The sequence below is a fragment of the Aotus nancymaae genome, unplaced genomic scaffold (genome assembly GCF_030222135.1).
Source record: "Aotus nancymaae isolate 86718 unplaced genomic scaffold, 86718_ANA_hifiasm-v0.15.2.pri h1tg000089l, whole genome shotgun sequence".
NCBI classification, from domain to species: domain Eukaryota; kingdom Metazoa; phylum Chordata; class Mammalia; order Primates; family Aotidae; genus Aotus; species Aotus nancymaae.
In genome coordinates this window covers 26,468,451-26,484,617 of record NW_026988504.1, presented here as the reverse complement: position 1 = coordinate 26,484,617, position 16,167 = coordinate 26,468,451, and the positions used below count along the sequence as shown (strand labels likewise).

General features: G+C 56.5%; 2 protein-coding genes across 2 annotated transcripts in view; one reads left to right on the top strand and one right to left on the bottom strand.

Annotated features, from left to right (window-relative positions):
* THRA (thyroid hormone receptor alpha) overlaps positions 1-7,214 on the top strand; it is a 30,648-nt gene extending 23,434 nt beyond the window's left edge. The window contains exons 7-9 of the mRNA XM_012452009.3: positions 1,120-1,266; positions 2,881-3,139; positions 3,808-7,214. Coding sequence (XP_012307432.1) covers positions 1,120-1,266; positions 2,881-3,139; positions 3,808-4,058 — 657 coding nt within the window. The 3' untranslated portion in view covers positions 4,059-7,214. The remainder of the gene's footprint in view (positions 1-1,119; positions 1,267-2,880; positions 3,140-3,807) is intronic.
* A 164-nt stretch (positions 7,215-7,378) lies between these two features.
* Positions 7,379-15,282, bottom strand: NR1D1 (nuclear receptor subfamily 1 group D member 1). Its single transcript, XM_012452008.3, has 8 exons — positions 14,615-15,282; positions 11,627-11,968; positions 11,257-11,345; positions 11,009-11,153; positions 10,012-10,655; positions 9,506-9,691; positions 8,497-8,707; positions 7,379-7,868 (listed from the first exon to the last, which is right to left on the bottom strand). The coding sequence occupies exons 1-8, from the start codon at positions 14,643-14,645 to the stop codon at positions 7,669-7,671; spliced, it is 1,848 nt and encodes a 615-aa protein (XP_012307431.1). The 5' UTR covers positions 14,646-15,282; the 3' UTR covers positions 7,379-7,668.
* Positions 15,283-16,167: the final 885 nt, after the last annotated feature.

Here is a 16,167-nt window from a genome sequence, read left to right as displayed (position 1 = left end):
GTGGGAGGATCGCTTGAGTCCAGGAGTTCGAGACCAGTCTGGGCAACATACGGAGAACCCACCTCTACAAATAATTTTTTTTTTCTCGATACAGAATCTCACTCTATCGCCCAGGCTAGAGTGCAGTGGCATGATCTCAGCTCACTGTAACCTCCGCCTCCCGGGTTCAAGCAATTCTCCCACCTGTCTCGCAAGTAGCTGGGATCACAGGCGTCCGCCACCATGCATGGCTAATTTTTATATTTTTAGTAGAGACAGGGTTTCACCATGTTGGCCAAGGTGGTCTTGAACTCCTGACCTCAAGTGATCCACCCACCTCAGCCTCCCAAAGTGCTGGGATTACAGGTGTGAGCCACCATGCTTGGCCTCTATGAATAATTTTAAAATTTAGCTGGGTGTGGCAGTGCATGCCTGTAGTCCCAGCTACTCAGGAGGCTGAGGCAGGAGGATCCCCTAAGCACGGGACGTCGAGGCTGCAGTAAGCCATAATCATACCACTACACTCCAGCCCAGACAACAGAGCAATACCCTGTCTCAAAAAGAAATGGTCGGTTTGGCAGGAGATGGACAGTTGGCTCTGTATGGGAAGGAAGGCAGAAACCCGACTCCTGGCTCCTGGTGGAGCATGTCAGGGGTGGCACAGTGCACTGTTAAGGGCACGGGCTCTGATTCCAAGCAGTGTGGCAGTCAGGAGTCAGACTGCCTGAGTTCAAACCCTGGTCCTACCACCTGCTAGTCATAGGACTTTCGCCTTATTACTTAGCTGCCCCATGCCCCAGTTTCCACATCTGTGAAATGGTGATTATCACAATTATTCCTTTTAGGATTATGGTCAGGATGAAATGAGATAAGACGTGTAAAACATGCAGCCTGATGTCTGATCACATATTAAGTATTCAGTCATTATAGGTGCTACTACTGTTATTGCCATTGGTATTATCAGCTGACTTGGAGCTCTGGCTCTGCTCAAGGTGAAGGAGAAAGCTTTGGGGCTGGGACTCAGGCACTGGCGGCCCCTCTTCCCCAAGCTGCCTTGGAGCTCCCCCTGGTGGGCAGGGAGCCTCAGTGAGAGGCTGAAAGGGGGCTGCGGCCCCAGCTGACCCCCGTCTTTCTCTTTAGCCCGAGGACATTGGCCAGTCACCCATTGTCTCCATGCCGGATGGAGACAAGGTGGACCTGGAAGCCTTCAGCGAGTTTACCAAGATCATCACCCCGGCCATCACCCGTGTGGTGGACTTTGCCAAAAAACTGCCCATGTTCTCCGAGGTGAGTGGCAGAAGGAAGGAGAGACCTGGTGTGCTGGAGGGAAACCTGCTCCCCGAGTCACCCAGTACAGGCTCATCTGAGGTTCTCTGGACAAGGAGCAATTCCTGTACGTGAACACATACCCAGCACACAGGCACACATACAGATACATACACAGACACACACACACACATAGATACACACATACACGCGGCACACAGACACACAACATAGACACACACACACCTAGCACACAAATACATACACAAACACGGACACACACACCTAGCACAGACACAAGCACAAACACATACAAACATAGATACACACTCAGCACACAGGGATACACACAGATACACACACACCTAGCACACAGACACACACACAGATACATACACAGACACGCACACACATACACACACAGCACACAAGCACACACACAGACACAGACACACACACACACACACCTGGCACACAGACACGCCCAGCATACAGACACACCCAGCACACAGACACACACACAGATACATACACCCAGCACACAGACACATACACACACCCCTAGCACACAAACACAGACACACACGGACACACAGCACATAGGCACACACACAGATGCATACACAGACACACACCTAGCACACAGATACACACCTAGCACACTGACACATAGACACACACTCAGCACATAGACACACAGATACATGTACAGCCCCCCACACACACAAACACACATATAGACAGACACAGACACATTCACGCCCAGCACACAGGCACACACATGGAGACACACACCTAGCACACAGACACATACACGAATACATACACAGACACACACCCTCCCAGCACACACATACACACAACACACACAGAGACACACACCAAGGTCTAGCTGCTCTAAGAAACCACCTGGCTACAAGTGCTCCTCTCTGCAGCCCCTCATCCCTCAAATCTATGTGGCCGCCCAGCTCCAGGCAGTCTGAAAGTTCTCATTTTCCAGAGCGCTAGTGCTGGAGACAGGCTGCCCTACTGGCCATGTGACCTGGGACAAGTTACCTCCATCCCCTGCGCCTCAGTGTTCCCATCTGGTGTGGGCTGGGCGTGATGATGGGCACTAACTCACAGGCATAATTTATTTTTTTTTCTTTTTTGAAATGGAATCTCATTCTGTTGCCCAGGCTGGAGTGCAGTGACACCATCTTGGCTCACTGCAACCTCCACCTCCTGGATTCAGGTGATTCTCCTGCCTCAGCCTCCTGAGTAGCTGTGACTACAGGTGTATGCTACCACACCCGGCTAATTTTGTATTTTTAGTAGAGACAGGGTTTTACCATGTATGTTGGCCAGGCTAGTCTCAAACTCCTGACCTCAAGTGATTTGCCTGCCTCGGCCTTCCAAAGTGCTGGGATTACAAACGTGAACCACTGTGCCCGGCCTCACACGTATAATTGTGAGGCTTAAATGAAATAGGGCATGAGCGTGGCTCAACACAGGGTCAGCCGTTCAGAGTCCATGCTATTGCCTGAGGCTGATGGGGGCCTCACCAGCCTCACGGCTCCTGGAGGACACTCTATGGAGACTCAGGGACGCGGGGAGGGGTGTGCTGAGTGCTCCTGTGGCCCTGCTGCTCCACAGCTGCCTTGCGAAGACCAGATCATCCTCCTGAAGGGGTGCTGCATGGAGATCATGTCCCTGCGGGCGGCTGTCCGCTACGATCCTGAGAGCGACACCCTGACGCTGAGTGGGGAGATGGCCGTCAAGCGGGAGCAGCTCAAGAATGGTGGCCTGGGCGTAGTCTCTGACGCCATCTTTGAACTGGGCAAGTCACTCTCTGCCTTTAACCTGGATGACACGGAAGTGGCTCTGCTGCAGGCTGTGCTGCTAATGTCAACAGGTACCTGCTGATTGTCCGGGAGGGCTCAGAAGCTTCCAGGGGCCCCAGAGGTTGGCTGGAGCCCCGCCTGGTACTCAACTCCCTCCTGGTACTCAACTCCCTCCTGAATCTTCTTCCAGGCTACATCTCTGTCACCCAAACCATCCCCTGTCCCCTATCCCTTGCTCTGTCTCCCACTCCTCACTCGTTCCCCAGGCCGGTCCCTTGCCTCCCCATCCCTGCTCTGTGCCTTTTCCTGTCTTTGCCTCAGTCCTTCTCTCTGCCTCTGCTCTCTGTCACTCACATTCCCCTTGGTTCCACACTCCCCACTTTGTTCTCAGCCACCATCCATCCCCCATCCCTCCTCAGTCTCCCAAACCCATCTTTTTGCACCCCTCTGCACCCCACCTCTCTGACTACCAACCCCAGTCCTCTCTGCCCCAGCCCCAGGCCCTCTGTTGTCGTGTTACCCCATCTACCCAGCCCCCCCACCCCTCTCCACTCCCCAGCCGCCTCCACCCTGTGCTTTTCCTGCCCACGTCCCCTCGCGAGCGTCTCCCTTCACCTCCCCCAGCCTCTCTGCCTCTGTCTCCCCTCTAGTCCTTTCTTCCCGCCCCCCCATACCTCACCCTCCCCATCTCCAGGCCCTCGGCCGGCCCCTCGCCCCTCATGCCCCTCTTTCCCCACAGACCGCTCGGGCCTGCTGTGTGTGGACAAGATCGAGAAGAGTCAGGAGGCGTACCTGCTGGCGTTCGAGCACTACGTCAACCACCGCAAACACAACATTCCGCACTTCTGGCCCAAGCTGCTGATGAAGGTGACTGACCTCCGCATGATTGGGGCCTGCCACGCCAGCCGCTTCCTCCACATGAAAGTCGAGTGCCCCACCGAACTCTTTCCCCCACTCTTCCTCGAGGTCTTTGAGGATCAGGAAGTCTAAAGCCTCAGGCGGCCAGAGGGTGTGCGGAGCTGGTGGGGAGGAGCCTGGAGAGAAGGGGCAGAGCTGGGGGCTGAGGGAGACCCCCCACACCCCTTCTCTCCTTCCTCTCGTCCTTGGATAGATTCAGCTCCCACACACACACCCGCACTGCCCAGGTCCCTCCTCAGACCTCCAGCCCTGGGACAGGGCAAACAAATGAACTTGCTATGGAAAGGACAGTGTGGGAGGCTGGGGACCGCATCCTGCAGTTCCCAGGACCCCGTCCTCTCAGAAGGTAGGGGAAGGGCAGGGGGGCTGAGAGGGGACAAGCCATCTTGACTGTAGGGGAAGGAGGAAGTGGGCTGAGGGAAGATGCCCTCAACTCACCCCCTACACACACACACAAGAGCGAGCCCCCACCCAGTTCCTTGGCCTAGGTCTCCCCTCCAGGCTGAGGGCCTTCCTACTTCCCCAGGTGCCTGGGTACAAAGAACGGCTTGGCTTGGCTCCTCCCCCGGAGGTTAAAATTTATAGTTATTCTAACTGCACTTTGAAAACCAAGCAAGGGGAAAAGACAAATGAAGAAAAACTAGACAGAGAGAAAAATACAAAAAAGAGAGAGCGAGCGATAGAGAGAGATGATATTAAGTTATTAACTGAGGCTGACCAGAGGGGAGGGACCCCCCCCTTACCACCCCATGCACTTTGAGAGCTGCCCCTCCTCCCCCAACATCAGACAGAAATGCCCCCACACCAGAGCCCCAAGGGTAGGGCTGCCGATCAGAGCTGTGAGTTAACACAACAGGGTCCTGGCCACCCCCTTGCCGAGCCCCGCCCTCTGTGCCCCTTTGGCACCCCCAACCCCAGTACATCCTCTGCTTTCTGCCACTCGTGCCCGCTGAGTTCCATCTACCTCTCACGCTGGATGCCAGCTGGCCCCTCACCAGCCTGCCCTGCCGCCCACACAGCTCCCCTTTAAGTGCCCAGCCCTAGGGGCCTCTCCCTGTCCACCCCCTCCTTCTACACCTTGGCACCCACCCAGGAAAAACTGTGGCTCCAGCTCCTACCCTCCTCATATCCTGCAGTATTAGCCAGAAACCGGATGCTACTGCATTGGTGGGGGAGGGGTGGGGGGTCAGGGGGCTGTGCGTGAGCGTCTCCTAGAGCTTCCCACCCTTAGGCACTCTGTTTCCCTGTTTCCCATGTCTTCTGGGCTCTCTCTAACCTCTGCCCTCCTCCCCCCGCTCCTACTCACTGCACTAACTCTGGGCAGGCAGGCACCCAAATGAGGGTGTTTAGATAAGTGATACTTAGGGCCACAGGGGAGGGGGTGGTTGGTGCTCCTTTTTCTTTCAAGCTCTTTTGGCCAGCTGCCCCTCTGCCCTGGGACCTGTTCCCCTCTTCTTTTCTCTAATTCAGGGACTTTGGCTTGAGCCCCTCCCACCCTCCTGGTGAGGGTGCTCTGTTGGTCTGCACTTGGGTGAGCTCCCCTTCTCCCCCTCCCTGTGGCTGCCACCCACTCCTCAGGGGAGAGAGGGAGAGAGGAGGTGGTCCTCCAACGGGAGCAGGAGGTCGGGGTGGGACAGAGCAGACCAGAGGGTGCTGGGCTCAGGGCTGCATGTCGGCAGGGATGGATGGGTGGACATAGATGCCCCCGGAAGCCATGGGGATTGGGGCAGGGGGTGGGGGAGGGGTGCCAGGGCTTCCTGCGCTTTGCACTATTGGGGCAAAAATGTCTTAAGCAGTGGGGAACCTGCCACCCCACCCTGACTCTCAGCCTGCCACAGCCCCCTACACACACACCCACATACACACACACATACATGTGCACACACGCACATGGGAAGGCAATGCTATGCTGTCTGCCAGGGCAGTGTCCTTCCCCCATCATTCAGGTGTTCCAAAAGGGGTGGAGGGCCTGGAGGAGCACCCGCTGTCACCTGTGCATGTGCCTGTCCCACCTTGCTGGGGCCCGGACTGCCCTGCTGTCTTTGTCTCTATCCTCTCTCTCTCTCTCTCTCCTGGAGTGCTGATTCCTGTATTACTCCAGTCCCATGGGTAGGCCTCTTGTACCTTCCTCCCACGCCTGGGGGCCCAGTGGAATTCCTGACCTGTCTGCTGTCTTCCCCATCCCTCCATCCCCAACCCAACCCCTCCATCCCCATTCTCAGCCATGGACACGGCGGAGAAAAGGCCTTGAAGAGCCTTGGCCTCTTACAGGCACTTGGGACTCCCCCACCCTCCCCAATCATATGAGCTGTGATTCCCTCCTCCCCAGACCCCTCCCCTCCCCCTCAATGATGTGGGGTGTATGCGTGCGTTCCTCTGCGTGAATGTGTGAGTGAGTACATGTGGTAGGGGAGGAGCCAGGACGACTCAGGAGTGCTACGCACCTGCTCTAGAGAGGCAGCTGTCCCAGTCCCTGCTGTGGAAGTGGGGGACAGGGCCCTCTCCTGGGGGCCATTGGTGCTAATGAGGGGGATGGCCTTGATGTGGGTGCTCAGCATGCCTCCCTCAGTACTGGCCCGGGCACTAGGGCAGGCAGGGTGGAGCAGCAGGTGTAGTATCGGTGGGAGGACAGGTTGCTGGGAATAGGACGAGGGGGCCAGGCCAGGACAAGGGGGTGCCAGAGCCATGACCACTACCCTGCCCCCACCACCTGCCTCTCCATCTCAGTATTGCCCCTCCCATCACTCATAACACACATACCTCATCCAGCCTCCTCCCTGCTCAGACTTGGGGAGGGTGGGGGAGGAGCCCCTACCCCTTCTCCTGGTGGCGGGTCTGCAGGGCTGGGAGAGGGCAGGGCGTGTGACAGAGACACCGTCCATAAGGAGGACAGTAACTCCTGCCCTGGAAACTCCTGGGCGGGGGGAGGGGGACACTGCCCAGAGGCGCTACTGAATGTATGAGAAGCTGGTGCTGGGCTGGAGGGAGGGGGGCTGTGGCCAGAAACAGGGAAGGAGGTAGGTCTCTTCCCCAGGGAGGGGTGGGACCGGTAGGGGTGACTTGAGGGGCTCCTACTCCCGCCCCACGTTGACAATCAGTATGTCTGTTATGTGCGATTTTTCACCCCGTTGTGTTTTGGGTCAGGATTTTAAAGAAAGATATTTTTATGGTAATTGTTGCTCGTCTATTTTACTATATATTTATGTAATAAATATATGATGAAAATAACCCCCTTGGGCACCCCCCTTAGACTTGTGTGCTGTTTCCCTATATCCTCCCATCTGCTGGCAGAGTACCCACCCCACAAACTGACCAGATGGAGAGGTGGCCCCCCCAGCCTTGGCAGTATTTCCACCCCACCCCCCAAACGAGCACACACCACAGAAGCCAGCTCAGCTGTGAACTATTGGATTTGAGACAGGAACAGAACAAATCAGGGGGCCAAGGGAGGGCTGTGGGGGAGAAAGAGTGGTTTAAATAGGGGAGGAGGGGAAGTTCGGTGATGGGGGAGGGAGGCAGGTATTTACAAGAAGGCTCAGGGGGCCAGAGGCTCGTCTTGGAATATTTTATAACAATATAAATAAGATTCTGGTTTGCTTTTCCTTTTCGTCTCGTAAAGGAGAGAGAAGTGCAGAGTTCGATTCTGTACAAGGGGGCAGCGGCAGAAGGCCGGCCGGGCGGGTCACTGGGCGTCCACCCGGAAGGACAGCAGCTTCTCGGAATGCATGTTGTTCAGGGTCCGCAGGTCCGGCAGCTTGAGCAGCAGCTTGGTGAAGCGGGAAGTCTCCAAGGGCCGGTTCTTCAGCACCAGAGCCCGAAGAGCCCGCAGCAGCGTCTCCTGGAGCTGCTCCACCGAAGCGGAATTCTCCATGCCCGAGCGGTCTGTGGGGAAGACGACAGCAGTGAGGCGGACTCCCCGAGCTCCTCTGACGAGGAACCGGAGGTCTGCGAGGACCTGGCAGGCAATGCAGCCTCTCCCTGAAGCCCCCCAGAGGGCCGATGGGGAAGGAGAAGGAGCGCCACACCTTCTCCCAGGTCTCTGCCCCAAGAGCAGGAGGGGCCCGAATGCTGGGAGCGTGGGCTCAGCAGGGCTGGTCACCTCCCATCCCGTAAGACCACCTTCCCTTCCTGAACAGGCTGAACATGGCCCGGCTCCTTTGCTTTTTGCTCTGTAGTTCCCTCTGCCTGGGATGCCCTTCCCCCTTTCTCTGCCTGGCAACATCTTACTTGTCCTTTGAGGCCCCACTCAAGTGTCACCTCCTTCCCCAGCTCCCCCAGGCAGAAATAGTTGTCTGTGCTTCCTTGGTTCATGCTTCTACTGTGACACTTATCTCACTGTTTTATAATTAGTTGGGCATGAGTCTGTTTCCCAAGCTAGACTGTGTCTGAATCATGTCTGTATCCCCAGTGCCCGGTGCAGGGCCTGGCATAGAGTAGGTACTCCATAAAAGGTGTGTTGAATTGAACTGCGTCTGCCTCCTCCCCCGGGTCAGGTGAGAGCTTGACCTACCTGCAGAGACAAGCACCACCGCGGTAAAGAGGCCCAGCTCCTCCTCGGTAAGCGCCAGGGAGTTGAGCTTCTCACTGAAGTCAAACATGGCGTTGAGCAGGTCTCCCATGCCCATGGCACCGAGCTCCTGCAGGCTGTAGGTGGTGCGGCTTAGGAACATCACTGTCTGGTCCTTCACGTTGAACAATGATGCAAAGCGCACCATCAGCACCTGGGGGGTGGCAGGAACAGTCATCCTGGGTGGAGTGGGAGGAGCACTGGCCAAATCGCCCCTGTAGTTCGCCAGAGGGTTTAGTGGTGCTGCCTTCCATTTCTCAGTAGAGTGGGGCTTGTTTCTGAATGGGCAATGAGGGAGCCCATGTGGAAGGATGGCTTTGGGATCTAATCAGCCTGAATCTGAGTGTCAACTTTGTCACTACCTGTGACCTTGGGCAAGGCATTCACCAACGTTAATCTGTTCTTGTCTAGAGAGGGTGCTTCAGTGTAATGGGTTGTGATTAAATTCCAGCTGAGATGACAGAAGTCCCAGCCATCCAGAGGCAGCAGCAGCAGCAGCAGCTCAGCCCCTTCCACCAATCAGAGGCTATAAGGACAAAGATACTGGGTTCCAAAACCTTTCAGAGGTCCAGCCCACCCCAGACACTAAGGCTTTCTGCTGGATCCTTCCCAAGGTCAAAAGCAGGAAATGGCCAGGCACAGTGGCTCACGCCTGTAATCCCAGCACTTTGGGAGGGCAGGGTGGGTGGATCACAGGGTCAGAAGTTCAAGTCCAGCCTGGCCAACATGGTGAAACCCTGTCTCTACTAAAAAGACAAAAATTAGCCAGGCGCAGTGGCGGGCACCTGTAATCCCAGCTCCTCGGAAGGCTAAGGCAGGAGAATCACTTGAACCCAGGAGGTAGAGGTTGCAGTGAGTGGAGATTGCACTATTGCACTCAGCCTGGGTGACAAGAGCCAAACTCCATCTCAAAACGAACAAACAAAAGCAGGAAGCATAAACAGTCACTCACCTCGAAGGTGCCAGCCTTAAGCAGAGTGACTTGGTCGTGCTGAGAAAGGTCACGGAAGCCGGGGATGTGCTTGGCAAACTCTACCACCTCCCGTACAGCAGGCGTGAAGCTCATGGAGAAATCCTCCCAGATCTCCTGTACCGTTCGCCCACTGCGTCCATGTGGGTACATGTTCATGGGACATGCCTGGGGGAGGAAGGGATTGAGGGAAGGGAGTGTCAGCCAGGCTGGGTCAGATGGACTCCCCAAGCCGAGCTGGACCCCAGATTCTGCCTGGGCTAGGGGCTGTGGCCCTGGAGAATGGGTCTTTCAGATAAAGTAGCAATCAGGTGCCAGGTAGAGATCAGGGGTTCCCAGGCAGAGCCCATGCAAGACAAGACATTCTCTCCTCGGAAGAGGAAATCCCCACACTCAGCCTCCAGGAACACCCAGCTGCCCTATGCTAAGTCCATACTGCCAGGTCCTCCCGACCTTCTTAATGCACCCACCCGCCCCCATGCTCTTACCAGAAGAACATTCTTGGAGTTGCCCTGCCGAGGATTGTTGGCAGGTGCCTTGCCTTCTGGGGCTGCATACACGTGGGTGGGGCATAGACGGTGCCCGTTGCTGTTGGACTGGTGGCAGCTGTGGTGTGCAGGGCCAGGAGGCCAGGTGGGAGGGTAGGAGGAGGGGGCCTGTCGTAGACCATTTAGGGCCTCATTATGACGCTGGGCGGCCAAGGTGTTATTGTCATTAGGGGCAGGTGGGCAGCCTTGACTTTCCCAGCGATGTGGGGTGGTGGCTGGAGAGCTACCTGATGCATGGTTGGCATTGAAGTTGCCAGGAGAGCTACCCAACTTGTCGTGGGCATAGGTGAAGATCTCTCGATGGGCCCGGGCCACCTGGGATATCACATCCTCCACTGTGGGCTCAGGGCTGGGGGATCTGGGAGGCGTCAGCTGTTGTGGGAACTGAGAGAAGCCCACCAGGGGTGAGGGGACCGGAGCGGGGGGTGGCGAGGGGCCCATGGGGCCTGCGGTGGGGTGCTGGGTGGGTGAAGTCTCCAGCGGGCACTGGCTGCTCAACTGGTTGTTTGCTAGGTTCATGGCACTCTGCATCTCAGCAAGCATCCGCTGCTTCTCTCGTTTGGGGATGCGCCCAAAACGCACAGCTGCGACAGGATAACAGTGTCAGGAAGTTCTCAACCACACTCACGTGTTTCTCGTCTTTCCTTCCTCCCGAAAGGGCAAGGCCCTGAAGGCTCGGGGCTTCACATCAAAACTAAAACCAGCAAGACCGCACCCAACAAGGGGGTTTCCCAAGGAGGGACTGCTGGTAGGAGGTGACCCGAGGGACCAACGGGATAGAAGTTTATGTTGACCCAAGCAGATGAAGGATGGACATGCCCTGTGCAAATAAGATTCATAGTATGATGTGTCTCCATTTGGGACTTTTTAAAAGGGAGGGATTAATTCAGAAACTTTGGGCGGAAGGAAGCGGGATGATGTGGGGATGCTGCCTCACCGTCTCGAGACATGCCCACGGAGAGACACTTCTTGAAGCGACACTGCTGGCAGCGGTTGCGATTGATGCGGACGATGGAGCAATTCTCATTCTTCAGACACCTCTTGTACTGGATGTTCTGCTGGATGCTCCGACGGAAAAAGCCCTGGAGGGCAGGGGCGGTTAGTGACCACCTCCATCATGGCTGCACCTCTGTGTCCAGGGGGAGGGGGCCACCTGCCCCTGCCCTTACCCCCAGCCCGTCTCACCTTGCAGCCTTCACAGGCATGCACACCATAGTGGAAGCCCGAGGCAACATCCCCACATACTTTACACAGTAGCACCATGCCATTCAGCTCTGTGGAAGAGACGGGCAGCAGGTGAGCAGGAGAGGCCAGGCTGAGTGGCCAGAGGTATGGAGGCTTTCTGGGCGGGAGATCCCAAGAGGGAAAAGCTAAGGAGGAACTCTGGAGTCAAGGGGCACTGGAGTGACTAGACTGGGCTGAAGAGGGGCTGGTGCTACTCTAGGAGAAATCCCTGAAGCCAGAGTAGGCCCTGGTGAGACCTGCGTCACGGGAAAACCCATTCCCAATCTACCTGGGCCTGCTTCCCTTCCGAGTCAGCTGGAAAGGTACTCACTGGTGATGCTGCTGGTGCTCTTGCTGGGGGACACTCGGCTGCTGTCCTCCATGGCCACTTGTAGACTCCCTGGGGGGCTCCCATTATAGAAGGAGGAGGAGGAGGAGGATGACGAGCAAGATGAGGAAGAAGGGGAGCCCTCATCACTCAGGCTGGGTGGAATGCTCCCAAAGGAGCGAGCTGGGTCCTGGGTGAGGGAGCCAGTGGGGGACGGTGGGAAGTAGGTGGGGCAGCCTTGGGTCAGGGGCTGGAAGCTGCCATTGGAGTTGTCACTATAGAGGGATTCAGGGCTGGTTCGGCTCGGGGAGGAGCCACTGGAGCCGATGTAGCTGATGACGCCACCTGGAGGGAGAACAAAAGGAAAGGGGGTGTCAGCTGCCATGTCTCCGGACCTAGGGTGCCACTGGGCTCATCCCCACTGTCTCCCCAAAACTGCTGGCCACTCAGTTTACCACGTGGAACCCCTAATCTTGAAGTTAATAAGCAATTCCCCAACACACAGTAGACACAGCACCGCCAAGCAACACCCATGACCCTTTGCAGGACACGTGCAGCTCCTGCTTTGAGTGTGAGGCTTGACCCCTGTGGCATTTCCCATATGTGCCCAACTTCCCTATATGCCTTCCTTGGGAATATCGACTGCAGCTAATGACTTAGTTGTCAGTGGAAGATCGGGGGATGGGATGAGCAGCTGAGCACCATTCATAGTGCCCAGTCCTCCAAAAACAAAAACAAAATCCCAGCTGCTGATTTTAACACTAAGATCTCATCCAGGGATGAGACTATGGACCATGGAGGGATATCTAGTCAACAGTAAAGAGAGTGGAGGTCTTACAAAAGAAAGACGGTCACATTCCCCCTAGTCTGGGAGATATATTCTCTGAGGGAACTGAAGGGAAGGAATCTGCCCAGCCTGGTTCCCCTGGCCTCTAAGAGAGTGAGTCACAGTGGACTCTATCTCTGTGTCCAGAAAGGACTTAGCGGTGCGAGTTCCAGGAGGTGGAAGTACAAGTTGTCCAGCCTAGGGCTCTAAAATTCCCCCTTCAGATCTCAGCCTGGTAACAACGACTTTGGCTCTCTACCCACTCAGAGACTTTGACCCTCTGGTTTCATTGCCAACCAGGTGGCTGTGCTCCCGTGGTATTAGCAGGAGAAAAAGGTGACCTGCCTGCCACACCTCTGCCAAGCACCTAGATTGGCCTGCCATGGGCGGGGTGGGAGAAGGGAGGATTCCAGGACACGTGTGAGCTGACACACGCCATGCCACTGTGTCTGCAGAGGCACATGTCTTGCTCACCCACTGACACACACTAAACTGGGCAGGGCGGCCCTAAAATAGCTCAAGGTTGGTCAGGGTGAACCCAGCTCCTTGGAAAATAGTTGCACAACACATCAGCTCCCACAGTTTCAGGGCTGAGGTGGGGGATGGAATCATTAGTTGGTGGTAAATGAAGTTGACCTAGTTCACCCATCCCCCAAAAGGAGTGAGACCTTCATGCAGAGGCTTCCAATGTGGAAGTGAGGGGCACACTCAAAAGAGGCTAGGTCTAGACCCATCACTATCAACTTGTTTTGGGACCTAGAGGACATCAACTCCCCTCTTTGGGTCTCAGTTTTCCTTTTTGTGAGAAGAGAAAGGACAGTATCATTTCAGCTATGATTGTGGGGTGCAGCTGCTTTGGGGAGCCCCAGCTTTTTTGGTGGAGGTCAGGGGAAGACAATGCTCGCAGAACTAAAGAAAGAGAAGCTTGGGGAACAGAGAATTTGGAATGTGGGGAAGCTGAGTCTAAATGCAGTACAGTGAAGTAGGTGCAAATAGAGTGAAGAGGAAAGGAATGAGGGTGGTTGGGGTGAGGTCTCCTTAGGGAGTGTAAGCAGAAGGCCATGAAAGGTCAGGGATGGCTCCCTGTTACTCTGTTTTGGTCATGGTGGGGAGCGGGCCGGGCAGGCGGACCGGAAAAGGAGGCAGGCGGGGGCGGTGAGTCAGCCCAGCTTCACCCAGATCTCGGCGGGGCGGGGCAGGGCGGGAGCTGGGCCCTCAGCCGGCCTCACGTCCCCGCTCCACGTGTGCCTCTCGCACGTGGCTCCCCAACGAGGAACCCCGGAACTGGAGGCCCCGCCCTCCCCGCTTCCCGTCAATCGAGAGCAGTAGCCCCGCCTCCTCCCCGCCCCTCCCCGGCGATCCGGTCTTGGGCAGGACCCCGAAAGCTAGCAGGGCCGGGACAACCTAGGGGAGGAGAGAAGGGAACACGCGTTGCCGGGGCGACCGGGGGGGCGGAGCTCATTATGTAACCAGGCCGGGAGGCAACGACCAATGGGGTGGCGGCCACGGCTTCTGCTGAATGAAAACAAACGCAGCACGTGGGCCCGGCTCTAGAGCCATGTGAGCCCTCCCGGCGGCCGGGGCCCTGTAGGTACCCTCCCTCGGGCTGGGCACCACGCTCCGGACTCCTCAAGTGTCGCTCCCTCCTGTCACTGAGGATTCCCCAGTGAGATACGACCGATTCCCCTAGCCCCACCTTCCTTGAGCCCCGATCGCGCCACTGCTTCTCAGATTCCCTCGCGCCTGCAGGAACTAGAGGAAGGGGAAGACAAGAGGGAAGGGGGTCCGTTTTCTGAGGCCAGGCATACCACAGCTGCAGGCAGTGGACAGATGGTGCCATTTCGGGGCACTGTCTCAAAGCTCCCAGTCTCCCTGAAGTCTTCGCTTCACCACCGTACCCCTTCTCCATTTCCTCCCGCCACGGGATTCGAGGCTCAAGGGAGCTTTGGGACTCTGAGGGGTGGTGATGGGGCGTTTCTGGGAGCATTCCCAGCCCGAACAACCCGCTCTGGAAATCCCACACTAAAGCCCTGCAGCATGTTAGCAAATCTCTGGGCCGAGGGAGTCCCGGGTCCCTCATAAAGTTCCTCTTGTTATAAGGCGTAGATGCAGATGGGGAGGCAGTGACAGAGAAAAGAAGATGGATAGTAAAGGAATCTCAGTACCTGTGTTGTTGTTGGAGTCCAGGGTCGTCATGTCTTCACCAGCTGAGAGCGGTCATTCAAACTGGACCTTGAGTCAAACTAGAGGTTGCGATCGCCGCTGTTGCCCGCTGGGCACTGGCTAAGGGCGGAGAGCCGATACCGCGACTCAAGATCAGGATCCGAAGCACCCTGCAGCAAGGTCTTGGGATGGCCGGACTGCAGCCCTGCAGAAGGGTTGGACGTTGAGGCAACGGAGTTCTGCTTTGCATGGGAAGAGCAGAGAGAGTGTGTAGGGGGAATCAGCCTGCAGTAGTTCTGGCTAGAAGGTAGCAAGGAGGGTCAGGTCTCTGCAGTGCACGGGGTGCCTCTGCCTGGCGGCTCCGCAGCGCTGCGGGGTAGCGAATCTGGAGCTCCCGGTGCAAAAGTCCCAGAGGGAGAGAGGTTGCAACCAGGAAGTAAGGTGATGGGGAGAAACGGGGCACCGATTCGCAAAGAGGCGAGACGTGTGCCCTGCTACGTTCCCTCGGCAGTAATATTTCACTCTGCCAATCTCAGCCGCCTTTTGCCCGAGCCGTTCCCTGGGACAGAGGGCTCTGCGCAGGCGCCAGCAGCCCAGGGTTCCCGGGCCGCACGCGGCACTGGAGCAGGTACCATGTGATCCTAGGGAGCGCCTCGTGCCCCAGTGACACACTTTTCCAACAGCCGGCACGTTGAGCTCCGTGCGCCTGCGCAGCGACAAGACTGTCGGGATTTGCAGTCCACTGACAAAGTGGGCGGACTGCGTGCTTTCCCCTTTCTGCCTTGCACAGCGTTTGCCGGGACCTGGGAGGAGCTGAGAGTGGGGTAGGGTGGGGTGCGCTGAAGAGTCAGGGTGGCGTGTTTAGAAAGCCTGTATGGCAGGGGCATGTGAATTTCTGGGGAGGGACTGGCAAGCTTGGCTGCTGTCTGGGAGATCAAAGCTAAGAGGCCCTTTCTGCAAACCTTGCAAACGTGAGGGCTTCACGTGATTGCAGGACTGACCTCGTCCTGAGGTTACTGGTGACTGGGGAGAGAGAAGCCAGGGAGGGAGATTTTCCTGGAGCCAGGAGTTTAGGCTGCTGTCTACTTCGGGACAAAGTCCAGAGAAGGAAAGGAAATGTGACCCCCTTTCCCTTCTATTCCCCTTGGAGAGAACACCTCTAGGGGAAGGAGTTGCCACAGAGGTAGGGATGTCTGTAGGGACTCCCTGTTTGCTTGTATGACACCACTCCACCCACTCCAGTTGACTTTGGGGTGAGTCATTTCCCTTTGTTTGGGAAATAAAAAGGGCAACGGGGGAACTTAATAGTGAAAGTGCTTTGAGGTCCTAAAGTAATGGGAAAGAGATAAGGTAGGGGCTGGGGGCAGAGTGACACCCCCGCCCCTCGGTGCTGGAGGGTAGAATTTGAATTCCACGGAAGATTACTACTCAGAGGAGAACATGAGGATCATCTTAAGCCTCCCTCTTTTTACGAGTGGGGAACATGAGACTTAAGAGAAGTGACTGGCCCAAGGTCAGAAGTCCCTTGCTGGTTTCATCTGCCCACCCTGAATAG